Raw genomic sequence first — 27,346 nt, forward strand, 5'->3', positions numbered from 1 at the left:
ACATGGTGAATACTACTTATTATTATTATTACTAGTATATGCATTGATGCAATGGTTCAGCTCAGTTGGTGTTGCATGTAGATACAAACATAGATGTGACCGAACAGGTGCTAAATACTGCATTGCTTGATTCCTCCATGTTGTGAAGCCATGAGAACAACACTGCATTTGCTTCTTTTCTTTTAAAGACAGTTTTTTTGGTAATTTTCCTCAAGGTAGCAGTGTCAGAGAAAAAAAATCAATGCAGTAAGAATTGCGCACAGGGTCTAGACATTATGTCAATCTTAAGTGGACTGACTGACAAGCAGAGCAGATAGAGCTAGAGAGGTTGAAGCCAATTCAGATATTGCAGAGTTGGAGGTTAGGCTTATAATTCTGTCAATACAGCTCATGCTGTTGGGTACCCTAGTGACATAACGCTTGTGGAGTTGATGAAGTGGACCATAGCCCTTCACACAAGACAGAGAGAGAGAATAGAGGCGGACAACCTGGACAGAGGAAGTAAACGTCCTGCCACATATTCCCTCTGTCTGTCTGTCTGTGCACTTAACATCTGAGATTTGACCAATCTTCTTTATCTATATTGGAATCAGGTTGTTCAGTGAATTCACTGCAACAAATAGGTGGCAGGATTCCTCCTTTTGGAACCCAAGATGTCCCACCTCTTCACAGAGACTCCTTATTGGTGGCTTGGTTCTTGGTTGATTGGGAAGCGTTTTGGCCGTCGGCCTTCCAGCCGTGCTGAATGTGAGGGTGAGAGTTCAACAGCAGTTCTCGTGGATTTTGTCCCCTGACTCGATTTTGCGGGCTGCGGGCCCCAGCTCCACTTTGCAAACGCGCTGGGCAAACTTCAGAGAGCAGAGGGTCTCTCCAACGTTACTCTCCAAGGAAGAGATCTGATGAAAGGTGGAGAACACAACAAAGGAAGGAACATATATTTTACTAGAAAAGAAACACAATTTTGTTGATATACCATAAGTCTGAAGCTGCACTAGTTTCTTCAGTAATTTAATTTAATTATTTAGGGGGGCTCTTTGGAGAATACTCTTAGACCTGTACTACAGACCTCCAATAGGTCCCCTGAAAATATAACTTCATTGTATTGCCAATGTAATTGCCAAAACCATTTCTTTGAAAAACATGTCATATTTCATGTGAAACGGCATGACATTAAAATTATGTGGAGGGCCAGATAAGACCACCTCAAGGCCGTAAACAGCCCTCGAGACTTAGATTCTCCATCTCTGCCTTAGACCCTAAAAATGCACCCTTATACTGTATGATGTGCTAGTTCAACATCATGCCGTCGTACCTCCAGCAGTATCAAATTGTGCCAAAAAAAGAAAGATGTACCGATGCTCTCATGCAATCTGTTGGCCTACCATGAGTCATCACCGTCTCACAATAAATTAAGGTATTGCCATGGAAACACCTTGAAGTGCACCTGCGTCACCGATGAGCAGTGGAGAATGTTCTCATTACATTCCGCTGACCCTTTTTATCCAGAGCAATTTACAGTTATTTTAGGCACAGATTACTGTCTCTGGAGCAGTGTGGGGTTAGGCGCCTTGCTCAGGGGCACTTCATCACTGGACGAGATTGCCAGAGAGCCTTAGTCATGTACTGTCACCCACATACTGTGTACAGTATTTCCTGCTACTATGTCTATTCAAACCTATAACCCTCTGATCCTAAAAAAAACAAACCCTCATAACTATTAGCCCACAGATTCTGATTCACTGCCTGAATGCTTTCCACCCACAACTCTTCAACATTATTGCTACTGTAAATCTATTGTTCAACCAAGCTCATGAGGTCATGGTTGAGGTCTGTACCAGGAACATAGATGACACTGAGGATAGATGTCATAGAAATACAAACATGCAAATGTGTGTAGCAGCACACAGCAGTAGTGCAGTGTAGTCTAGTGCAGGTAACAGGGCCGCTGAGCTGACAGCATTGGCTGGACCAGGAACAAAGTCATCTGAAAGGGCCCCCCAAGCAATACATACAATATAATGAGGACCCAATTCTGGGCCCCCTGCCTCCCTGGGCCCGGGACAACATACCCGTTTACCCCCCCGTCGGCTTCCCTGACAGGTAACAGCATAACTATACCTGCACGACCATGGCGGTCTTGTTCCCCTTGCCGAGGGAGTCCTGCAGTAGGTAGGTGAGCTTGGAGTTCCTGAAGGGGATGTGGGTGGAGCGCCCTCTAAGGGCCTGGATGACGTCACCGAGGGCCAGCAGCGAGCGGTTGATGTTCTGGGCCTCCTTCAGCCTCTCGCCCTCCGCACCCGACTTCCACACGCGCTCAGAACCCGCCAGGTCCACCAAGTTCAGCTTGCCTGTAAGGGGAAGAAGAAGGCCAAGGGGAAGGGAAGAGGAGGGTAGCCAGCCAGTGACATCATTAGAGTCTGCTCCAGACAGAATTTACTGTGGATATATATACATCTATATTAGGAGTTGCCAACCTTTCCCACCTTGGGGCCCACTTGACATTGACAGTAATTTTCGGGGCCCACCTCTGACCCAATAAACAATACAACTCAACTGAATAGTCAACAGCAACACAGTCACAAATAAATATTATTTTCATTTGTCGAAAATGATTTCAAGGTCCACATGCAATACCGTCAAGGCCCTCATGGAATACCTTCAAGGCCCACAGTTTGAAAATCACTGATCTACTGTATATAGTGTATGTCAAAAGAACTAAGTAAGAGCTCGAAGACCAGTTCAGTTCAGGTCTGATGAAGGAGAAACAAAGGCTGTACTGTTTCTCTTCAGCAATACAGTTAGAGCTGGTGCATGAGGTATGAGGAATAGTCAGACATGATATATGCAGGGGTGTAGCATCAATTGTGGGCCCTATGTACAGCAATGGACCCCGCACCCCCACCCCCCAGCTATGTATCTTCATAAATCAGTCTGTATGGGCCCCCTATATACACGGGGCCCTGATAACTCAGTCACACTTTACCCTCCTGCATATATGTGGATATATGTGTTTGAAGTTTTCTACAGTAGGTGCTGTGTGTGTTAAGGACCTGTAGTCTTGGTGCCAGTGGCCAGGTCTACTCCCTGCACGGTGATCATGAGGAGGGCGTGAGAGCGGGAGCTGTGCTGGTTCATCTGGGTGCCAAAGGTGATGCGGTTGCGGCGGGCCATGGCAAGAATCTGGACAAGGCATTATCGTAGGGTTAGGGTGTACAGTAGTTACTCATCTTGTTTGTCAAATTAAAAAAAAGGTAGCACTAAACTATATTGAAGGAGATACACATTTAATGTAACTATCAGTACTGTATACACAGTGTGACTGATGATGTGAAAATAAGCTTGTTTCAGGCCTACTACACTCCTATGTATGCAGCCCCATTATGGGTCAGCTACAAAAAAAAAGATCCTGCGTAAACTCCAAGTAGCATATAATGATTGCTTGAGGATACTGCTGAAAACGTCTAGGAGTTGCAGTGCTAGTAAGCTACTTTGTGACTCAGAAAGTTTATATATTGCCAAACAATCTGTGGGACAAAAATAATATTTGGTCAAGATGTCCATGCCATTAAGACAACCAGACCTTCATAAAATGTCTACTTTATATAAAGAAATGAAATATATACAAAATAGCAGTTTGTCTTTGGTAACATCATGATGAGCTTAATGTAAGAGATAGGGGTAAATATGTGCCACTGACCTTCTTAATGTGCTGAAAGCTCTTGACCTCGATGGCCCTGAGGCCGGGCACGTGCAGCTGGCCAGAGCCGTCAGGGTTCATCTTGATGTCCAGCTTCTCCCCATCCTTACTCAGGAGGTCTCTGGCCATGGGACAATACAAGAACATGATACGTAATACAACACCATATCACAAGCAGTATATCCATACCATGGAAATGTGTATATATCCCCCATTCATCACTTAACATTTATAATCATCTTCTTCTACACTAGTGTTTCTCAACGGGGGTGGTACAGCCCCCAGTGGGCGTTGGTGAGCCCTAGGGGGGCGTTGAGAAGGATACAGCTGAGTGGGGGCGGGGCTTAGTTCCCATTGGGGGGCATTAGTCTATTTCATTTTTCAATACTAAGGGGGGCGTTGGGAGGCTTATGATGAGGTCAAAGGGGCGCTTGTTCAAAAAAGGTTGAGAACCACTGTTCTACACCGTCCCAACCCCCATCTTCCCACCAAGGCCTACCACAGTTGTACTTATGCACAGGGGAGTAGCAGCACATTGTGGGCTCTATGTACAATCAGCTCCAATGGACCCCGCCCCCCAGACCCCACTGACCATTTCCCAATGCCAAGTGTTCTAGCCTTGGTAGTGCGAGAAACGCCTAGTGATTGAATACCCCACGGAGTTCACCAAAGAGTATCCAATCATTGGGCGTTTCACACACTATCAAGGCTAGAACACTTGACATTGGGAAATGGTGACTGTGTGGGCCCCCTATATACATAGGGCCCTGGTAACTCAGTCACACTTTACCCCCCTGTACGACACCTTATTCACCAATGCCCTTCAGCAGACCGCTATCCCCAAACTGCATCCAAGGCACTATACTTCCCCCACCTCTGCATGGTATTGGCTGATTGACTGCATTACGATGCATGTCCTTTAACCAATATCTCTATGCACGTAATATATATGAATATCCTTATAACATATATGAATGCATCAGAGCAGTCACATTACAACACATATTGCTCACTGCCAAGGATGAATAACTGAAGTACTACTAATATTACTCTTTTAAAAACACCAAGCAATTGATCCTGCCATTAGTAAAAAGGCCTAGCTGCCTAGTCCGGCTGAATCACAGGTCTTCCCTAAATGATATAACTGAACATAAAAATGTTATACTGTATGCGTTATGGTTAAAGGCAGGGTTTGAACGGAGGTGAACTCAACTCCGCCTACTGACCTTGGCAATAAATTCAGCTGGAGCTGAGGTCCCCCTTCCACCGTATGTATTTATAGTAATACAGCACAGAGAGAGAGAGAGAGAGAGAGAGAGAGAGAGAGAGAGAGAGAGAGAGAGAGAGAGAGAGAGAGAGGTTGTGTGCGTACCTGAGGACTTCATTGTATATTTCCACAGAGGTGACGCTGACTGTGTAGCCCCACATGTCCTTCCTCTCCTCTATCTCTTTGAAGAGGTGCTTCAGAGCTCGCTGGTTTATACCAGGATTCTCTGAATAGCCCTGACAGGACACAAAACGTCAATGTGTCAATGCAACAGGAAGACTAGTCATTGACATACTGTACATTTTACGAGACTATTGCATTACTGGAATTTCATTTCATTTCATTTTCGTTACATTTTAATTGAGCTAATGAAAGGCAAAACTCATGATATAAGTCATTACAATATCAAACTGTTGCATTGTTCAATCATTGCATTTTTGTAGCCATTCATGCGCCTGTACCTCCATGGTGTAGGTTTTGCCCGATCCCGTCTGGCCATAAGCAAAAATGCAGACGTGATATCCATCGATGCAGGACGTCACAAGAGGCTCGATTTCCTGGAACACCTGAAAGCAGAATAGGGTTGGAGTCATTCACATGAAAGACTGTGAACTAACCTCCTCTTAGTCTCTTTACAAAGATACGCGAGTTTGGGTAACCAAAGTACAAGTAAATGTGCTGAAAACTAAAAAATACTAATAGGTACTATTTTTATCGTGGTATTCTACTATGTGTGCAAAAACCGATGGACTTTGATTCTGAGTCTGAGTGGTTAACTCCTCACCTCCTCCTGAGTGGCCTGAGGGTGGAAGACCTTGTCGAGCTCGAAGGTGCGACCTTTGCCCTTGCTGAGGACGGTGAGGGCGGACTCGTTATGGGGATCCGTGGTGACCACCACCGCCTGGCCCTCCTCATGCTGGTCCTCCTTCAGCACCGGCTTCACACGGCACAGCACACGGATGTTGCCTGGCAACAACAACACAACACAATAGTTTATGGGGTGTAATCGATTATATGAGGCAGCAGCACACATGCTTCTAAAACACCTGGATATGCCCAAATATCCTTGTGAAGTCTAAATATTAGACCGTTATTTTAATCTCCAGATATTTTCTCTGGGTCTATCAATGAATTAAAATACAGTCCCAGGAAAAAGTTTGTACACCCTTTGAAATTTCTTACATTTTTGTCAAAATTGATCATAAAACATGGTCTGATCTTCCTGGAAATCTCAAGAAGGAACAATCAGAGTCTGCTTTAATTAATTCCACCCAAACATTTACATGTTATCATATTTTTATTGGTCATAAGGCCATAACATTCACAGGACAGCAGGGCATAAGTAAGTACACCCTTGCATTAAGTAGGTTTTAACCCTCAGTTAGTTGCAATGTCATCAACCAAACTTGTCCTGTAGTGGCAGATCAGATTAACAAAACAATCTGTTTGTATCTTGTCTCCCTCTTCTTTAGAGAACTGCCTCTCGTCAGCAAGGTTTGTGGGATGTCTGGAGTGCATAGCTTTCTTGACTTCATGCCATATAATCTCAATTGTTTTTTGTCAGGGCTTTGACTGGGCTATTTCAGAATATGTATTTCATTATTATGAAGCCATTCTAAAGTCGATTTGCTTCTAAAGTATGGGTTGTTGTCACATTTCAGGACCCATACTCTTGTGTGCTTCAACTGTGTGACAGACTTCCTCATGTTTTTTCTGTAAAATATCACAATAAGCTTGAGTTTATTGTTCCACTGATAATAGCAAACTGTCAAGGGCCTGAGGCAGCAAGGTAGCCGCATATAATGATGCTCCGGCCACCATACTCAGAAGAGGAGATGTAACCAAGAATAGCTAAAATGGGATTCATTCTGCCAATCTAAAATGAATGGGGTTTCTGTCCAAAAAAAAATATTGCTGCACCTTTGAGGTTTACGAAAAAGCATTTATATGCTTCATAGAATTACTGCAAAATATTCTGTAGACCAACGGTGAAACCAAAGTTGAATTGTTCAGGGCAACACACAATGTCATGTTTGGAGGAGAACTGGAGAACCACACCTTCTCCAAAACATCATCTCAACCTTTGAGTATGGTGGCGGGAGTATCATTATATACGGCTACCTTGCTGCCTCAGGCCCTTTTCAGTTTGCTATTATCAGTGGAACAATGAACTTAGAAGTTTATCTAGATATTTTACAGAAAAAGGTGAGGTAGTCTGTCACACAGTTGAAGCACACAAGAGGATGGGTGCTGAAATGTGACAACAACCCATACTTTAGAAGCCAATCGACTTTAGAATGGCTTCATAATCATGAAATACACATTCTGGAATAGCCCAGTCAAAGCCCTGACAAAAAACAATTGAGATTATATGGCATGAAGTCAAGAAAGCTATGCACTCCAGACATCCCACAAACCTTGCTGACGAGAGGCAGTTTTCTAAAGAAGAGGGAGACCAGATACATCCAGATTGTTTTGTTAATCTGATCTGCAACTACAGGAAACATCTGGTTGAGGTTATTGCGACTAACTTAGGGTTAAAACCTATTGAATGCAAGGGTGTACTTACTTATGCCTTGCTGTCCTGTGAATGTTTACATGTTATGGCCAATGAAAATATGAAAACTTGTAAATGTTTGGGTTGAATTAGTTAAAGCAGACTCTGGTTATTCCTTCTTGTGATTTCCGAGAAGATCAAATCAGGTTTTATGACCAATTTTGACAGAAATGTAAGAAATTTCAAATGGTGTACAAACTTTTTCCTGGGACTGTATGTACTGTGCATGTTTGTCTATCATAAAATGAATTGACTATAAAAAAGGGGTTAACTGTCTGTCTCCATGGTTACCTTTGAGCTCCACCAGCTGCTCGTGATACTTCCTGCGGAGGGCCACCTCCTTCCTGTACTTCTCCAGCAGGTCCTTATTGGCCTCCGACATCTCACTGATGGCTGCTGAGATCTATGGTCAGAGTACACAGACATGGCCATTGCAAAAAGACATCAACTGATGGAATGGAAGTCTGCAACTCCACCAAAGGCTTCTGCATGGCTCTCTGACATGATAATGTTTCTGAGAATTGAAAAGATTAAATTCACCCTCAGAGGGTCAACAAAAAGGTCTTCAAAACCCGGGACCCCTTACAGACATATTTTAAGTTTTTTTTACCCCATTGCCCTCCTTATAGTTTGCCACAGTAGTGAAGTGCAAATTGTACACCTGCAATGGTCATGGACATCATGTTGAATAAGGCAAGAGCGAGCATTAAAATGGCTCACCTGTTTCTTGGCCTCCTTGATGGCACATCCGTAGAAGTCTGAGAAGTTGCGCACCTGCGTCCTCAGGCTGGCGTAGTCCGTCTTCATGGAGCGCAGAGAGGGAGGAAGAGCACTTAGACGGCTCTGTAGGGCTGATCCACATAAACAAGAACACGCACATAAATGAGTTAAAAGTACCCACACAAGGATCTTAAAGCACTTTAATAATACTGCAATAGTACCACAACACTGCAATAATATAAAATATCTAATTTCCATGATCAAATACCTAATCAATCATTATCAGTATTGAGTATTCTGTCATTCATAGGATGCTGGCATTAGCGCATGGGAGGAACTGGTCCTGTAGTAGGCTCTAATAATAGACATACGGATGCTGTATACAGTACCGTACACTAGTTCTAACAGTACTCTACTCACTACTGAACTGGTCCTGCAGTAGCTACTCTTGGTATTGTACTCACTTAGGAACAGGTCCTACAGTAGCCTATATTACTCTTGTTATAACTGGCCCTGCAGTAGCCTACAGTACTCTTGTTCTAACTGGTCCTGCAGTAGCCTACAGTACTCTTGTTCTAACTGGTCCTGCAGTAGCCTACTCTTGTTCTAACGGGTCCTGCAGTAGCTGCTCTTGTTCTTGTACTCACTGAGGAACTGGTCCTGCAGGTTCTGCAGCTGGCCGTCAGAGCAGTTGGCTGCAGCCTTGACGGCCTCCTCCTTGCGCTCCTCAAGATGGCCGATCTCCTTCATCAGCTCCTCCCGCAGCATGGTGATCTCACGCTCGTATGCCGCAATCTACACAACAAGTTCACGAGATTAAGAATTTATTTAATGTCCCCCCTCTACTTTGCATTTACTGTATATTATCTTTTGTGTGAAAAGTGGAACCAGAAGAAATCAGAAGTAAAGCATGCAATTGTGGACAATATTTGCAATTAAGTAATAAAAAAACAAGTTAATGAGATAAGACAAGATAAGATAAGACAAATTTTTGCAGGCACACTCAAACTCAGGAAATAAGTTGTTGCTGTCTTTGCCTTTCGATGCTCGTCCAATAAAAGACAGAATACACAAGACAACTTTTTTCACCAAGCATCTACAATACATGCTTTTCCAATAAGATTTCAACAATCATCAAATGCACCACTACTTCAATACAGAAATAACACAACCACTAGAACTAGAAGTGCCCACATGCATGTTTGTCTAAGGCTTGTATGCTGCCATCGATTCAACAAAAAGTTTGTAAGATAAATACAAATATCATAAAGCCAACATGCAACAAGTCCACCAACACCAAAAGACACACTGACATCCATCATCACACAAGGCTGAGCTCATTGAGTGAAAACATTCTGTCTGATATGCCCCAACCCTTATTTCATAAACTTATGCATCCATCTGTCCATCCATCAATCTATCCATCATTCATTCATTCATTCATTCATTCATTCATTCATTCATTCATTCGTTCATTACCTTGTGTTGTAAATTGCAGGTGACTTCATCAGAGCGTCTGAGGTGTTCCTCCAGCTGTTTGCATCGCTCGTTCTGATTGGACAGCTTCTTTGTCAGCCGCTCGTTCTTCTGCCTGCTTTCAGCCAACCGGCTCAGGGTTGCCTGAGACTCCACCTCTACAGTCTGAGTCACATGCTGGAGAAACAAAGACAGACGCATGTGTCCATCTTCTATGTCAACATCACATGGGATATACATCCATATTGAAGGTATTCTATCATGTCACATTTTGACTTGAGGAAGGCGCAGGTGCGCCAAAACGCCAGTCACTTGGTGCATCAAAATATAAAAAACTCTAAAATAGTTGCTGAGTGCTCCTGTCATCCCTGGGTCTAGTCACTGTGAAGTACTAATCATTTTATGGATCCTCCTCAGATATCCCTCATTCCAATATTATCCTCTGTGTCTTCTCGTCTCAGTTCTCTGATCCCTTCCTCTCCTCTCACCCCCTCTCCTCCCGTCTCTTTTTTCCTTCTCTCCCACCCCCTCCTCTCCTCCTTTCTTGACCAGAAATAAACAGAGATGTGTCCATCATATACTACTATGTCAGAAACATCACATATACTGTATGCGTCCATCCATCCTTATGGTACACTTTCTATGGCATTCCATAGCATTCTTACTCATGACTGATCATCGAGCCCTCTTTCCTCGAGTCCTCTGCTCCCTCCTTTCTACTTCCTCCTCTCTCACATTTCTTCTCTCAGTTCTCTCCACCCCTCCTCTCCTATTACCCCATCTCCTCCTTCCCTTTCCTCCTTCTCTCTTCTCCTATCCTCTCCTCTCCTTTCCCCCTCCTCCTCATACCTTAACCAGAGGTTACTTCTCTTTCTTCCTCCTCCTCCTCTTCTCATCTCCTCCTCCTACCTTGACCAGTGGTTCCTTCTCTTTCTTCCTTCTCCTCCCTCCTCCATCCTCCCTCCTCTTCTCCTCCTCCTCTCCTCCTCCTACCTTGACCAGTGGCTCCTTCTCCTCCTCCTCTCCTCCTCCTCTCCTCCTCCTTCTCCTCCCTCCTCCTCCTACCTTGACCAGTGGCTCCTTCTCTTTCTTCCTTCTCCTCCTCTCCTCCTCCTCCTCTCCTCCTCCTCCTCTCCTCTCCTCTCCTCCTCCTACCTTGACCAGTGGCTCCTTGCTGCGCTCCTTGTCCAGTTCCAGCTGCAGCTCCTTGAGTCTCTCGTCTCTCCTCCTCAGCTCCTCTCCTCTCCTCCACTCCTGCTGCTCGCTCTGTCTCTCCAGATGTGACAGTTGCTCCGCCCGCTGCTGCAGTGTACTCTCCAGCTGCTGCACGCGACTGCGCAGGTTCTCATTCTCCTGATACACACATGCACACACACGAGACACATACAGTGCAGATACACAGAGACACAGACAGACAGAAAGGTAGAGACAGACAGATGCACAGACAGTCAGACAGACAGACAGACAGACAGACAGACACACACACATACAGGCACACACAGACACACACACCCACACACACACAGACACACACAGACACAGAGACACAGAGACACACACACACACACACACACACACACACACACACACACACACACACACACACACACACCATGATGAATTGTTGGTATAGGTACACAGGGCTAAGGTCTTATGGTAATGCAATATCACACCTCCGGAGTACAGAGCTGGACAAGTTTCTGTAAATCAGTGAGGTATTACTCATGTCTATGTAGTACAGTATGTGTTGAATAGGATACGTTGGCATGTCAGATGTTTTGCCCTGGCTAGCGCACCTTCATGAGGACGGAGCTGGACTGGTTGGGGATGACGGAGAGCTGCTGCAGGAGGCCCTGTGTGACACTCAGGCTGTGCTTCAGACTCTCATTCTCCGCCGACAGACACACAACACGCTTCTCCGAATCAGTGGCCCCCTGTGGACACACACACACACACAACAAACGCACGCACACAAAGCATGTACACATGCACGCACACACAAACAACAAACACAGTGCCAGAGTTGTCAGGCTGGCCTGTTGGCTTAAAAGGGAAGATGGTCCGTGTGTTCAGCTACCCCAGAGTGCAATGCTACAATCAGCCCTTTATTTTGTAATAATTTACACCCACATTGGCCACATTTACATGATATTTTTTCATTTAATTACTAATTCAGAATTAAATAGTTCCATTGAGTTAACATCATACTTTCATTTAATTCTGAATTGTGAGGCGTTTACATGATGTTTTCCAAGCGGAATTAAGTTATATTCTGAATTAAATTGAGTTAATTCTGGATCAAATTTCTAATGGAAATGAGACCATTGTGTAATATTTTACACAATCAGTGAATTAATTTCTCATCAGTATTCTCAGTGTTCTCTGAATGACTGGCTCACTCTTTTTCAGTCAGAACAACAAAATGAAATTGAGAATTGCCAATATTCAGATGCATGTGAATATTCAGGCAGGGAGATCTATTTTGTTTTGTCATTGTTGTAAGGAGAAAATTGAACATGACAAATACAAGGCCCCATTCATACCGTACAATCAGACATTGGCAATGGAATTGGGGCATAAAACAGAACAAAATGTGGACATTTTTAGATGGTCTAAACTTGCCACAGGCTCCATATATATTACCTATCCTTCTAAATGTCCTTCCCTCACAGTGGCCATTAATCATGTCTGGACAAGATGGCACTGACATTGCCATAAAACCTGCCAGTCGGATCTTTTTATAGCTCTATTGGCTGTTTGGATCGTAGGGGACGGATGTTTGGATGGAGTCGTACGTACTACATCCTGTCCAGTCTGTTTTTTGGCACACAGAAATGCGAGGGCAGCAGAAAGTATAAAAAGCACTGTTTGTGTGTGTGTGTCTGCCTTGTCTTCAGGATGCTGCCTCAGCAGTAGAGAGGTTAGGAACACTGGTCTGTCTGTCTGTCTGTCTGTCTGTCTGTCTGTCTGTCTGTCTGTCTGTCTGTCTGTCTGTCTGTCTGTCTGTCTGTCTTTGTCCTTGTGTCTATCTCTCTGCCTGCCTGTCTGTCTGTCTGTGGGACAGCCTGGGAGAGGATAGGTAGGAGCGCTGCTTATAGTTGCTCATAGGTCCTCAGTCCGCCCATCTATCTGTCTGTCTGCCTTTATCTGTCTGTTTGTCTGTCTGTCTGTCTGTTTGCCTGTCTGCCTGCCTGCCTGCCTGCCTGCCTGCCTGGCTGCCTGCCTGCCTGTCTGTCTGTCTGTCTGCCTGCTGTCTGTCTGTCTATCTGTCTGTCTGTCTCTCAGTTTATCAGTCTGTGGGATGCTGTCTCAGCAGGAGAGGACAGGAACGCTGCTGTGCTCACCGATGCAGTCCTCAGCCGACTCAGCTCCTCCTCTCGCTCCTCAATACAACTCTTCAGCTCGTCGATCTAAAGCAGGAGAGAGAGCGAGAGAGAGCGAGAGAGAGAGAGAGAGAGAGAGAGAGAGAGAGAGAGAGAGAGAGAGAGAGAGGGAGAGAGGGAGGGAGAGAGAGAGAGGTTGAGGTCAGTCGAGCAGGTGTCAGGTGCAGTGATGTGCAAAACAATGGGTGTGGACAAAAATAAGACAGACCGCAAGAGAACGATACACACAGAAAAGGTGGGGCAATGCTGCCAGGCAACAACATCAATGGTCTGATATATTCGCCATTGGTCCGATTGTCTAATGGCCTGCACTTGCTCAAAGATCTACAATGTGTTGCTTTTTATGAGTGACAATGTGTTTAATGAACACTTCATTTTAATTAAGCACTTAAATAACACTAATGATTGCATAAAAGTTGTCCAATGTCTGCATCATCATCTTAGCAGTCTTATGGAGGAAAGAAAAAAAGATAAATTGGCTGTATGGAATAGACCAGGTAAGAGAAATTTCCCTGTGTGTTCCTTGGATGACCAGGGACACTCATATTTATAGGAGAAGGTGCGGTTTGGGAAGAGGATGGGGTGGAGGCGGAGAAGACCGTTGCGGAGTGAAAAACAAAAGAGTGAGACAAGAGTGAGCAAAATGAAGGAAACAGCGTGAGCAAGTCGGACTTCTATTTTCTATATGTATGTTTATCGATACATTTTTGTCCTGCAGCTGGCTTCAGTGCAGTGGGGTGTGCATGCATCTACGTTATTTTTTTATTTTTGTGTTGGACTTTTTGTCTTTATTGAGAGAGGAGAGATTGCAAGAGATAGAGAAGGAGAGAGGACATTGTGAGAGAGATGGGGAAGTGACCCAGGCTGGACTTGAACTTGAGTCCCCACGGGCCTCAGTGCCTGTATGGTATATGGTGTGGGTGTTTTAGCATGCTGTGCCACAGCACCCTAAGTAGCTATGTGTCATGCGAATTTTATGTCAAATTTGTGCGTGGTAGAGCCTGTCACAATGTACGCAAATGAGTGATTCTACGATTCACCTACGCTTTTGGCAAAAGCAAAATGTCAATTATCAGTATTTTTTTCAACTAAATGACCTAGATGTTTACATAGTGTATATATTTAAGTTTCCAAACAAACAAATTGCCAAGCTTAATCTTAAATCATTTGATAAATACTCTAATGAAAGCGAACATTTGCTTGATTATTTTGTCAACAGTGTTATGGACAAATACTATGTCATTTCAAACATATATAAAAATACTACAGAGTTGAAACAACATACGTTTGAAAGTGCGTATGTCCCTTACCAATAATGTTGTCATTAATCTGTGCAACTGATACAGAAAATGTGATTGTTGAGCTTCTTAAGTAGGATTCTATGATTCACTGTGATACAGACTGACACATTTTTCATTATAAATCCCTGTAACATCTGATTTGAATTTAGTCACCCTCCTTACACAAAACTTCCTTCTCCAGAGATAATCCCTAGTGTCTGTTCATATGATTTTTCCAACACATAAGGGATCAATAGCTGAAAAACACTTTCAAAACAGTCAACCGTGTTACTCAACTGTGTTACGGTCAACAGTGCAGGGGAACAAGTCTGCACTTTTTTAGGAAAAAAACAGAGCAGACGAACCCATCTCCCTAGAAAACAAATTATTTTGTTTGTTTGTCTGTCAATATGGAGATAAATTGGCAAAAACATACTCCTCCTCCAGTGTCATCAGTGTTGCCCATCGAACCCATCTCCCTAGAAAACAAATTATTTTGTTTGTTTGTCTGTCAATATGGAGATAAATTGGCAAAAACATACTCCTCCTCCAGTGTCATCAGTGTTGCCAGATTGGGCTGGTTCCCGCCCAATTGGGCTGCTTAGGATGGCCGTGTGCAGGTAAAAATGGCATTTATCAGAAAAAACGTCCACTTTTTGCCATAGAAATCAATAGAATTGGGCGGGGTTTGTGCTTCTAGGCGGGTTTTGAAAATGTTTTGGGCTGGAAATCATCACCCTCATCTGGCAACCCTGACTGTCATAGCTAATTGTAACACCATTGACGGTAACACGGTTGACATTTCAGCCATTTTTATGGTGTTGTGCTAACTGAGGACCTCAGAAGTTCCACCACAACACCTTAATCAATTCATGTATCTGTATGCTTTATCTGTGTTTTTCTACATGTGATTTCTAATTCAGATTCTTATGAATATGTTGATAACACAGTTGACAGGCAATTTTCCCGCTATGAGAACATGAAAAAGAATGGATTAAATTATGGAAGGATGGAGCTCAAAACTTACCAAAAAGTCTTCCCATATCCTGCCAAAGAGGTTATGACATTACGTGATGTTATTCGTATGGCCTAAGACCAAACCATTACTGATTTATGGAGGGGGTTTCAGACCGTGACACGGTTAACGCAGTTTTCGTGGACACACACAAAATGGCAAATTTCATGTATAATGGAAAGGACAGTGGTCTTTCTGACAGTTTTGTCATATTGTGATGATTACTGTGAATCAACATTTGCAATCGTCTTGGGCAAAACAAGTTTCTTTACATGCTAATATGAAGACTGAATCTGACATTTGGAAAACAGGACGGCATGAAAACGCCCAAAACAAGTATTAAATATTCATTCTTGCTGAGGGAAATAATGCCATGTCTACACTTTCTGTATTATATGAAAGATAAATGTTTTCTAATGTCCAAAACATCATTGGATGCAGTTAATAGTTAGTGGAATTGGCAAATAAAATCCACAGACTTAAAAGCGTAGTCGAATCGGAGAATCACTCAAATATGTGCATACAGTGCAATATTAACAAAACCATAATGACTTATGAACTTATGAACTTATGAACTTCCATGTTGAGTTTGCGATAGAGTCAAACAATAGAGGAAACAATAGAGGAAAACATTGATTATACCCCGATTTGCTATCTGCCCCCTAGATGATAACTCCAGTATCGTGCAAAGTGCTCTAGTTGTCCTGAAGCAAGTATGTGCATTCGGCCGCACACGTTTTAGGCACACAGCAAGCATGTTCACCTTCTATCTTGCTGCAATGGCATTGTGGGGCGATGGTGGATCAGGTGGTAAAGGAGCCTTTTGGCAACCAGGAGGTTGCAGGTTTAAGGTTTGCACCCCATCGATGAGTCCTTGAGCAAGATACTTAACCCCAAGTTGCTCCTGTTGGCAGGGTGGTAACTGCGTGGCAGCCACTGCCACTGGTGTGTGAATGAGAGTATGAATGGGGGAATGTGAGGCTTTAAGTACTCAAAGGAGTGGAAAAGCACTATATAGTAAATGCAGTCGGTTTATGTACTGACCTGCTGCTGGAAGGCCTGCACCTTGGCGTGGCGGTCCACCTCCTTCTGCTCCAGCTGGGAGTGCAGCATCCTCAGCTCGCCCCTCAGCTGGGTGCGCTCCCCCTGCAGACCACACAGGGACTCCACCAGGGTGTGCAGGCCTGCCGCCGCCTTAGCCCCACCTCCACCTCCACACGCCTCCACGCTCTCACCTACAACAACCAGGAGCCTAGGTCATCATCATCATCATCATCACCATCATCATCGTCATCACAAAAATCATCACATTCATCTTCTTTTTTTCTCCTTTTTTCCCCTCTAATCATCATCGTAATCATTGTCATTATCACAGACAGTCATCTGATTGAATCCACACTCTAAACACTAGCCACATGAGGTGACATACATTGTTGGTTTTATTATCAAACCAGTGTTTTATATACGTTTTTAATCCAACTTTTAAAACACTCTGAGCTAGTGTAGTAACCTAGACCAACCCTTACTAGCGGAATATGTTTTTAAAAAAACACATTTAATGTTATAATCTGGCTTGCCAGGCTAACTTTAAGCTGCATGTATCTATGTATGTATGCAGTCTGCTATTTAAATAAAGGTATTATTATTACACAGTACTAATGGACTGCTCATGCCATCGTGCTAATTAGGGACAAGACTTGGGTGATTATAGATCTCTTGATTCTACATTACATGCCCTCTCCATGTTAAGTGCTGTGTGGTGTGCTGTGTGGTGGTGTGCTTTGAGTCTCCTGGGGGATAGGGGAATAAGGAACTCCTTCTTCCTTCCTCAGTCACGACCCATGACTCATCTCAGTGACTAGGATCCCTGCTCATCACATTTTAATCAGTGTGTAGACTGACTACACGCCAGTGTCTTGCTCCGGGTCCAAATGGTTAATGCATGACACAGCCTGTTATAGGCCACCCCACCACCAGCCCTACCAGCAAACCACTGCTGTGTTCAGCCTACAGCTCTGACTTAGGAGGCACTTACAGCTTTCTTCAAACATTTACTCAACATTCACAGGCAGGCAAGACCAGGAAACGTGGCTGCATGTTAACATTTTAATCAGTTTCCCCAGTTAAATAATTCACAGCAAAAAAAAACCTTGGTGTTGGCTCGACTCAGCTGTGCTGCTTGTTCCCCTCCACACGAGCTTGTAGGAGTACGTGCTACTCAGTAAAGCAGGACACATCTGAGTGTGCTGTACTGTGTCTCTCTAGCATGGCTGGATTGGCCATAGGGCACACATGGCCTTTGCCTGGTGGACTGCTGATGGTTTTGGCCTGATCCTCCCCTCAATGTAGTGGTATGTGTCCTCATGCCGCCACAGCAGACCTCTCAGTGTCAAATTTAAATATTCAATTTGGCTGTTGAGGTCAAAATAGCTCTTAATATATGACTAAAAATGTTTCATTGCCTCCAAACATGCTTCATTGTCTCTCTTGATGCCTGGCAGACTGGTCTTGGCTCAAAATGCCCAGCCTGATTTTTTTGTGTTTGTCTCAGGTCAGCCCTGCACTCCAGGTGATTGGATGGGAGAGAATAACGAAAAAGAAGGGGGGGGGGTAGACAAATGGAAGAGGGAAACGGGAAACTGGGCATGCTCAGAAAGCCAACGCTGCAGCACTAGCAGCAGCAGAACAAACGTGAGGAGGGAAAAGCATGTTCCAAGAACAACCCTCCACTCAGGCGGAGTGTTCTGCAAAACTGACCCATTAAATGCTTTTTCTGCAGCAGAGCAGCCCACTTCTGTAGAGGAGCTTACTTCCACTGTGAAGCTACCCAAGATGCATGCACACTAAACGGCACACTGTTTAACAGGTTTTTTTTTCAGCTGCCGTTTTCTTCTAGCCTGATAAACCAGCCTGTCTTACTACTTACTAATTCTTGGTTCTTGGTTTTTTTTTAAATAAATGGCTGTTATATGTTACAGGCTTGCAGTATGGTGGCAATAAAGACATTGTATTATATTGTACACTGTATTATTCCATATCTTTTCCTGCAACATAACATTTGCTTTGAAAGGGGTTTTTTTCGGGTAAAAATTGCTTCTGTCTTTGCTCATGACATTTGAGGCCCCAAATAAACAACAGTCATTTTCATTTCGTCATTGCAAAGACAAATTTCTGCATTTTCTTTCCACAATACGTATAAGAGGAAAGCATTCCCTGTCAGTCTGTATTTAGCAATAGCAAAAGCTCATGATTCCTGACAAGTACAGAGGGCAGGCCAAGGGCAGGTTATACACAGGGGATCTGTTTGGTGGGTGCTAAAAGCATATACACTGTATACTATATTTCTTTACCTTCAGCAAGCCTTTACAATCCTACCTGTGGACTTTCTCTCTCTCTCTCTCTCTCTCTCTCTCTCTCTCTCTCTCTCTCTCTCTCTCTCTCTCTCTCTCTCTCTCTCTCTCTCTCTCTCTCTCTCTCTCTCTCTCTCTCTCTCTCTCTTTCTCTCTCTCTCCCAATATTAACCAGAAAGTGCTCCTCAATCCGCCTTCTCAGCTATTTATATCACAACACAGGGGCGCACGTGAGGGCAAGGCCACCACCATGTGCCGTTGCTTGTAAGTGCATCCACTCACTATGCTGTGGGAAAATGCAGCACTCACACACACATCTTTAATTCATGCCACAAAGCTACTGAGTCACCCACCAAACACCACAACACTACACCGTCTGCCCCTCTCTCTCTCTCTCTCTCTCTCTCTCTCTCTCTCTCTCTCTCTCTCTCTCTCTCTCTCTCTCTCTCTCTCTCTTTCTCTCTCTCTCTCTCTCTCTCTCCCCCCACCCCCTCTCTCTCACACACACACACATACATACACACGCACACATTTAGATATACACTCACGCACACATACGGTACTCACATATGTCGGATCGCTAAGCAGGCATGCATGAGTGCATAAGCACATGAGGTGCTGCCCAAGTCCCTTTACTCTAGAAACCTATATTACAGTTTTTCTCGATTGCCTCCACACAAGTTCTGGTACTTCACACACAATTCTCGGAACATCTCACCCATTTCCCAACTCCCCTAGCCAATGTCACTGAACACTAAACACAATTCCTACTTAACACTCAAATTCCAGATTTAAAACACACTCTTTTCACACCATTACACACAATTCTCTGGATTACACTCAATTTTCATAAAGAAAAACACTGGGTTTCTCATGGAACATACTGTCATTCACAACACTACAATCAACTGCCATACTATGTTCACTTCCTCATCACATGGGCAAACTCTCTTCATACCGGTTTACAATCTGAAATCATCACCCCATAAGGACACACATTGCATGTCATATTGATGAAAAATGAGTGGATGCAAGGAGAAAACACATTTGTTTAGTTTTTGAACTCAAAAATATGTTATACAAGACATAACTTTCATGTGGTTACCCAATATTTTACAATACATTAGTGCAATTTTTAAATATTTTTAAAAATATGTAAAATATATACACGTCTGTGTACTCCGAGTCTAAAACCAATATTTCAGTATTTTACTACAAAAAAATACCCTCTTTAGTAAGTAGAACACTGAAGAAAATAAGTTTCTACTGTGTTTCAAGTTGAGTATAGAGTTTTTTTCATAGCAATAGGCTATACAGTAATGTAATGTTTTTTTGTACTGCCAAATAGGCAGTGGGGTTTATCTTTGTGTTGTTTTTGTGAAAAAACATAAAAATCTTTCTGTTTCTGTTTGTGTGTTGTGCGAATGAAGTTTTTCCAACTTATGTCACAGTATCCATGCAATCCAGAACAAAAAAAGCCCAAGTTACTGCAAGAAATTAGTTTTACCCTGTGCCCAACAGTGTTTTAATGGGTCTGCAAATGTGTATTGTAGTGACTGTCTGTGTGTGTCATTTGACGACAAAATGAGGTTTTTAGAAGAGAGTACATTGTTTTGAGACAAGACGTGCATTTTTCAGAGGTAGTGAAGAGTTTGGCCCGTTGTGTGTGAGGTTTGGAGATTTGTGTGTAGAGTTTTGAGAATTCGAAGACCGATTCCGAAAATTGTGTGTAGGCAATCGAGAAAAACTGTAACTATGTGACACAGAAATATCATATATCTCACATTCACAGGATTCCCATAGTCTGGTGAGGTATTTAGAGAACACAGTCATTATAGTTTGTAGTACAATACAGAAAAAAATTGAGATGGTAATGTAGCGTATAATTTTAGAGTAGAGAGGGGGAATAAGCCCCCCTTAAGGAAAAGGTATTTTTTCTCCAAGTAGATGTTAACCATCTGTGTTACTTTCAACCATAGTTGGTAACAACAGTAAGGTGAGCAATAACCCATCATGGAAAATTGGCCAAAGTCAATCCTTCATGACATTTTAAACAAAATCAAAAATTGTGCTAAAGGGGCCTTTTACCCCGCTAGTGGGGTAAAAGGCCCCCCCTGAGGTGGGGGAATAGGCCCCCCTAAAAAAAAAAAAAAAACTACTTGGTTCACTGATTGTTTTCTTCAACCAAACAATGAAAGAAACAACATTCCAATAAATAATCAAAATTTGTATGATTTTATTGTAAATACAACGTAATATGAAGCTTTTAGGCTACCTGTGTAAATGCTTACGTACTGACGACAGAAAATTACATGACTAGCCATAACATTTTACTTTCCTCCACTGCGTCGCTAAAATGCTATCCACAGCGGATGTTTGTTTATCCCCGTGGTCAGGACTATTCATAGCAACAATGCAAATTGAAATTTGTGCCATCTAGTAGTCAAAATGGGAAAAACGGGCAGGGGGCGTATTACCCCGTGGGGGCGTATTGCCCCTCTCTACTATACACAACAGAAAATAAAAGCTTCAAATCTAAATACCAAACCCATCAAACACATGCCTTCAGAACAGATGATCGAAAATCCATGCTGTTAATCAATGCTTCCAATCAATATTTTTTCCATTGGCACAAAAAACTGAACTGCAAATGCAGAAAACAACCTCAATTGCCACGACCACCAGTAGCAGCACAGTGTTGGAGAGCCCTATCTCGCGTCGTAAATCAACCACGAAACACGGGCAATAACGTGAATTCACCACGCCCTTGTACATTCTGCCTAGAATTTCCCCCAGAATTTCCCCCAGAATTTCCCACATTTTGTTCGTGAAGACTTTACGACAGACGCGAGATACGGTTGGAGATCCTCTTCTCCCACAGATCACCTTCTGTCCACACATGCCCAGCCATCTGTTCCTCTCTGATAGGGGACAGACCCCGTGGAGGACAGAAACACCACACAGAGTCAGTGGCCAGCTTCATAGACTTCACCCTCTTTTATACACACCAATTTTTATAGTGTAAAGTTCAACACTGAGAGGGTAGAACTAACAACACTAGATAAGTGGTAGATTTGACTCTCAGGACCAGCCGTGGCTCAAATGGCAGGGCACTGGACTGCTACATACCGGCGACACGGGTCCGGGTTTGATTAGCGATCCTTCACTATCTCTCTCTATCCTCCTCATTTCCTATCTTTCTCCCACTATCCTATATCAAAAATAAAGGCATACAAGATAAAAAATATATGAAATGAAGTGTCTTTTTCTAGAGACATCAGACACATTCTATTCAATGCATTCAAAGCAAGTATGAGTTGCAACCAGTGGTATAAACATTAACCTTCATATCACTGTTTCCTAGTTTTCTGCCTGTACCCGATAGTGGTGTACAGTATAGCTGCTTCACTTCAAAACAGAACTTATTTGATGTCATTGTGAAAAAAGGGATTACAGTGGGCATTCTACGTGATTCGACTACAGACAGCTGTGTCGGGTTTTATTGTCCTCTTTCATTTTTTCCTCAGAGAGAGTACAGGGGGAAAAAAACAACCGCAGTGATTTAATCAAAGGGTTTTTCTTCCACTGTATCCTGCACTCAAGACTTCTTCGGTTGGGTTGAAAGCCAACCAACGCCAGCCAGCCAGCAGCAGATGCTGACGTATAGCCTCTGATGCTCCTCCAGCAAAAGGGAAGTCTTAAAGGGCAACTCCCGCCAATTTCAATGTACTGTTGTATTGCTCACGCTACCCTTGACTTGTCAGTACCCGGTGACGCCGCATTTTTTGGCTCAGCCCTTTCCGAGATATGAGCTATTTTAATGGGGGCAACTTTTGTTTACATTTCAAAAAAACATTTTTCTTTATTCCCAAAAACATCCAAGAGGTTATGCAACATCAGCAGACAGCTAGCAAACAGTGATACCTTTTGGAACAATATTTGGAGTAGGCCTATACTCATTTTTTTAAAAAAGTAAACAAAAGTTGCCCCCATTAGAATAGCTCATATCTCGGAAAGGGCTGGGCCAAAAACTGCGGCGTCACCGGGTACTAACAAGTCAAGGGTAGCGTGAGCAATACAACAGCACATTGACATTGGCAGGAGTTGCCCTTTAAGGTCTTTTGCTGAATTAGTGCTGACAGGATCCTGCATCAGAGGGAGGGTTGTCTGACTAGGAGGCTTGCACATCCATGTCACGACACCTGCTGTGCTCAGCAAGGATGCTAAATGTTTCCATAGGGAGCTAGTGTAACAACTATGATTTGATATACTGAAAACAATTGAAAATGAATCCTGCATTAGCAGGAGGTGCGTCTCCTCTGCCCGCCCAGGAGACACTTGCTGATCCTAACAATGATGAATTGCTCCTAACGTGTGATCATTTAGAATAATTTAGTGAATTTAGGAACACTGTTATATAGACCCACCAGTGGAGGTCCTCTCTCTACTGCTACTACTCCTTTCACTCACTCTCTCCCCTGCTCCACTCTACCCTCTCCTCTGATCATCCGTACCTTTTAAGAGAGTCATGCTCTGCTTGCTATACCCTCTGCCCTGTACCAACCCGACTCGTGCATCCCATCTTTTCTTCATTTCATCACTTCTCAATAGCAACACATCCCTACTCCATACAACACATCACATCTCCATGACAGCACCACATCCCTACTCAATACAGTACATTGTACAACATCTCTACGACAGCAACACATCATATCACTTTACAACAGCGACACATCACTACTTGATAGCATCCCATCCTGAGTTGTATGAAGTATTAGTATAAGTTCTCTTACAGATGTAAGACTGTATCATTGTTACATCTCTGCCAGTTGTCATGTATGCAGTAGCTGCTTCACTTCACAACAGAACTTTTTTTGATGTCACTGTAAAAAAAAGGCAGTCAGATACTCTGACCCCTTCCACTCGCCTTCAACCCTTGCCCGCGGTGCCCTCCTTTCACCAGTGTTGCCAGATGTGTTTGATAATTTCCAACCCAAGCAGTTCTCAAAAATCACCTGGAGGCACTAAATTCTGCCCAATTTCCCCCAAATTGTATTGATTTCCATCCTTGGCCATAAAACTACAGAGAAACTCGCCCAATCGCCACCTTGACCGTTTTTACACACAGACGGCTCTCCCAAGCAGCCCAATTGGACGGGTAACCACCCAATCTGGCAACACTGCCTCTCACCTTCCCCGGTGGGAGTGGTTTGCTCTCACCTTCGGTGGGTGTGGTCTGCTGGCTGATGACCTCCTCCAGGCTGCAGATGATGCTCCTCTTGTCGCGGAGGCGCTGGCGGTAGTGCTGGCGCAGGGCCTTCATGTGGCGGCGGTGCTGCACGCGGTGCCTGCGCAGCTGCACACGGTACTGCTCGGCCTGCTGCTGCAGCTGCTGCAGGTGGGAGTACTGCTCCAGGAAGCTCAGCAGGTGCGACATCACCGCCACCAGAGGAGACTCGCTCACCTGCGGGGAGGGGGAGGGGGGGCAGGACAGCCAGTCAGCAGATATAGAGGTGGAGCAGGTGCTGTGAAACTCAGCAGGAAAAGGGGTCCGTGAGAGGGGGGCCCAGGGAGAAAGGGGGCCCCAAAATTGAGTTTTCATTACACTGCATGTATTGGATGGGGGCCCTTTCAAATGATTTTGTCCTAGGCCCAACAAAAGCTGTCAGCGGCCCAGTGTGCAACAATACAAAGTTACAAACACACAAACATACTGTACAAGGATAGAAGGACTTAATTTGTCACATGCATGTAAATACTATGAAAATATAATATGCAGAGTACAAGGCAGAGAATGAGGATAAGAAACAGAGAGCAGAGGATGAAGGTTCTGATACTCTACATGAGGATATTTAGGCTATGTAGGGCATCCACAGGGATACAGGCCAAGGATGAGCCGGCAGAACAAGGAGATCAGAAGAGTGCATCTTTCACAATGGTTACATTAAATTTAATGAATTCCATTTACAAAACTACAGGGTAACAAAGGTTTAGCACCTTGTGAAATTCACGTCTATGGAATCACTAGACATGCAGTACAAGAGCCCAGCGCCTCCAGAGAGGGCCGTTGTGATATCATCTCTATACAAATCAGAGACAGGTGCAGAGGTTACCCATACAGAATTACACCTAACGTGGGCAGTAGAGGACAGAGAACTGCATCACCAGAGCGACTATTTTTAAGCATATAAAAGCATCGTGACTCATATGTGTAGGAGCAAGCAGTGGCCGTGGGAGGATGAGTGGTGGTTCATGGTCGTGATCAGGGAAGCTGACAGGGGGGGACAAAGGGGTTGATTGTCCCGGGCCCAGGGATGGGGATGAGAATTCGGTCTTCATTACATTGAATATATTGAGTGGGGGGCCTTTTCTGATGGCTTTGTCCCGGGCCCAGCTAAAGCTGTCAGCGTCAGCGGTCGTGATGCTGTGCTATGGAGTTGTGGAGTGTGACATCATCACAGTAGAGTTTCTAAAACTTCTACATGTAGAACAGCAAACCCCATCTTTAAAAAAAGAACAAAAAAGTCCTGAATCTTTTCAATACCTCTTCAATACAAGACATCTGGCTCTAACTCCATATTCAAGTTACAATTGGATGATGGAGGCCCAGCCGTAGCTCTAACGGCTGGGCACTGGACTGCTGCGCGGGCGACCCGGGTTCGATCCCCGGGGTCAATCCTTTCCTGTCTCTCACCTCGCTTCCTGTCTCTCCTCTACTGTCCTATCTAAAGAATAATAACACCCCCCCCCCAAGAATTGGATGAAGGGTCTACAGTACATCCCCTGTCAGAGCCCAATTAAAAGCATGCAGAGTTTATTCAGCTTAGACGCAGTTGGATCTGGATACACATTGTTACATCATGACTTAACAACCCCCATACCTTTTCTGCCACATCCAGCTGTACAGTGGAGGCTCTTCTGCGCTCGGCCTCCTGTTTGAAGGAGAGGAAGGCAGCCAGGGGGGTCTTGGCAGGCAGTGGCAGGTCACTGCCACCGCAGTCCTCATCCTCCTCACTCTGAGAGAGGCCATCGCTGTCACTGCTGCTACCTGCGAGAACACCAGATATAGCATTGCTGAATTGTGGAACTGTGGAGTACAAGTGTGAGTTTAGAGACCACCAGAACAGTAGCAGCAGGGCTGGACTGGACTGGGTGCAAACAAAACACCCAGTACAATATCCTGCTTGACTCAGTCCACTGTCCATATTTAAGATATGAAGAGCCGCCCCCTGTGGGCCAGCTCCTAAGAAAACAAACAAATTAACAAATAAACAAAACAACAGCATCGCCCCCTGAGGCCTATCGGCCCACCGTGAAAATACCCTGTATGCCAGATCACTAGTCCAGCCCTACTGTAAGCATCAGTAGTGTTCCTATTGGTAAGGTTCATGGTGAACACAACAATAAAGACAGATGTGCATGCAGACTGCATCATTCCCCATAAGGTTTTTTTTGCAATGCTTTAACCCTTCCACAGGCCTGCCTAATTCAGCAAGTATGGTATATGTGGAGCTATTTTATCTGTAATGTTTCAGAAGAGCACGTGTGGCAACAGCAGAAGAGACACTTACTGGAATCACTGAGTCTGGACCAACCCCTTTTCCCCATCCTGGGGGTGTGGCCTCCTCCTCTCCTGCTCCCTGTTTCCATGGAAACATGGCCAGGCTGCTGTTTAGACTGGGGAGGGAGAGAGAGAGAGAGAGAGAGAGAGAGAGAGAGAGAGAGAGAGAGAGAGAGAGAGAGAGAGAGAGAGAGAGAGAGAGAGAGAGAGAGACAGAGAGAGAGACAGAGAGAGAGAGAGAGACAGAGGTGGGGTGTATATGAGAGAATGAGACAGAGAGAGAGGGGAAGACACAGAATCAGGTGACTGTTTCTCCCCTTGGTTGAATCACAGCATACATGGCTATCTCTGGCAATCGTGTCACCTTCACATAGCAGGTTCTCAGGACGTGCTGATTGTAACAATACGATGTACGGTGCTGATTGATTTGGTGAGATGGATGTGGTGATTAAGGGGTGGGGAGGAGGTGTGTGTTTATAGGCGTACCTTGGGGGAGGAGTATCCACATGCCCCTTCCTCCTCTCTCTCCTCCCCCTCCTCCTTCCCCTCCTCCTTGAAGACGGAGTAGAAGATGTAGACGAGTAAAGAGTAGAAGGCGTACATTTTGGGCGACGCGCAGACAGAGGACGGATGATCTCCTTCGCTCGTTCACTCAGTCACTCAATCAGTCACTCACTCAGAGCTGCCTGTCAAAGACACAACGCAGGGCAACAAGAGATGGCCTCAGTGACAAGGACATAGAGAACAGTAGAGACAGGAACATGGGAATGCTATTAGACTGTGGTAAAAGGCAGCACAAGCACGTGAACACACTGACACATGTTTGAATGGCTCCGCGTGTGCATACGCACGCACGCACGCACGCACACACACACACACACACACAATCATTCCTTCCTCTCCGGCACGCAGGCAAACAAACACACACCATCACCATTACCATCACCATTCCTTTCTCTCCGGCATGCACGCACGCACGCACGCACGCACGCACACACACACATTGATACATAAATGCACAGTCGCATGCACACAGA

The 27,346-nt window shown here is 44.3% G+C and overlaps 1 protein-coding gene across 1 annotated transcript; it reads right to left on the reverse strand.

Annotated features, from left to right (window-relative positions):
• Nucleotides 1-673: 673 nt before the first annotated feature.
• si:ch211-257p13.3 (kinesin-like protein KIFC3) lies at nucleotides 674-26,912 on the reverse strand. Its single transcript, XM_063212702.1, has 19 exons — nucleotides 26,796-26,912; nucleotides 26,320-26,416; nucleotides 25,630-25,796; nucleotides 23,940-24,212; nucleotides 16,440-16,589; nucleotides 13,062-13,127; nucleotides 11,514-11,651; nucleotides 10,873-11,070; nucleotides 9,721-9,894; nucleotides 8,889-9,036; nucleotides 8,242-8,372; nucleotides 7,813-7,924; nucleotides 5,749-5,930; nucleotides 5,426-5,530; nucleotides 5,070-5,200; nucleotides 3,698-3,818; nucleotides 3,051-3,180; nucleotides 2,119-2,348; nucleotides 674-896 (listed from the first exon to the last, which is right to left on the reverse strand). Exons 1-19 carry the CDS (start codon nucleotides 26,910-26,912, stop codon nucleotides 762-764), a joined length of 2,805 nt encoding a protein of 934 aa, XP_063068772.1. The 3' UTR covers nucleotides 674-761.
• Nucleotides 26,913-27,346: the final 434 nt, after the last annotated feature.

Source organism: Engraulis encrasicolus, chromosome 2 (assembly GCF_034702125.1).
Source record: "Engraulis encrasicolus isolate BLACKSEA-1 chromosome 2, IST_EnEncr_1.0, whole genome shotgun sequence".
NCBI classification, from domain to species: domain Eukaryota; kingdom Metazoa; phylum Chordata; class Actinopteri; order Clupeiformes; family Engraulidae; genus Engraulis; species Engraulis encrasicolus.

Excerpts from the sequence above, each read along its gene's own strand:
- si:ch211-257p13.3 (XM_063212702.1), bottom strand. The coding sequence starts at position 26,912 with ATGTACGCCTTCTACTCTTTACTCGTCTACATCTTCTACTCCGTCTTC. Across the intron at positions 13,128-16,439 it reads TGCAGGCCTTCCAGCAGCAG|ATCGACGAGCTGAAGAGTTG; the intron begins GTCAGTACATAA and ends CTCCTGCTTTAG. Across the intron at positions 8,373-8,888 it reads CCTGCAGGACCAGTTCCTCA|CCCTACAGAGCCGTCTAAGT; the intron begins GTGAGTACAAGA and ends TATGTGGATCAG.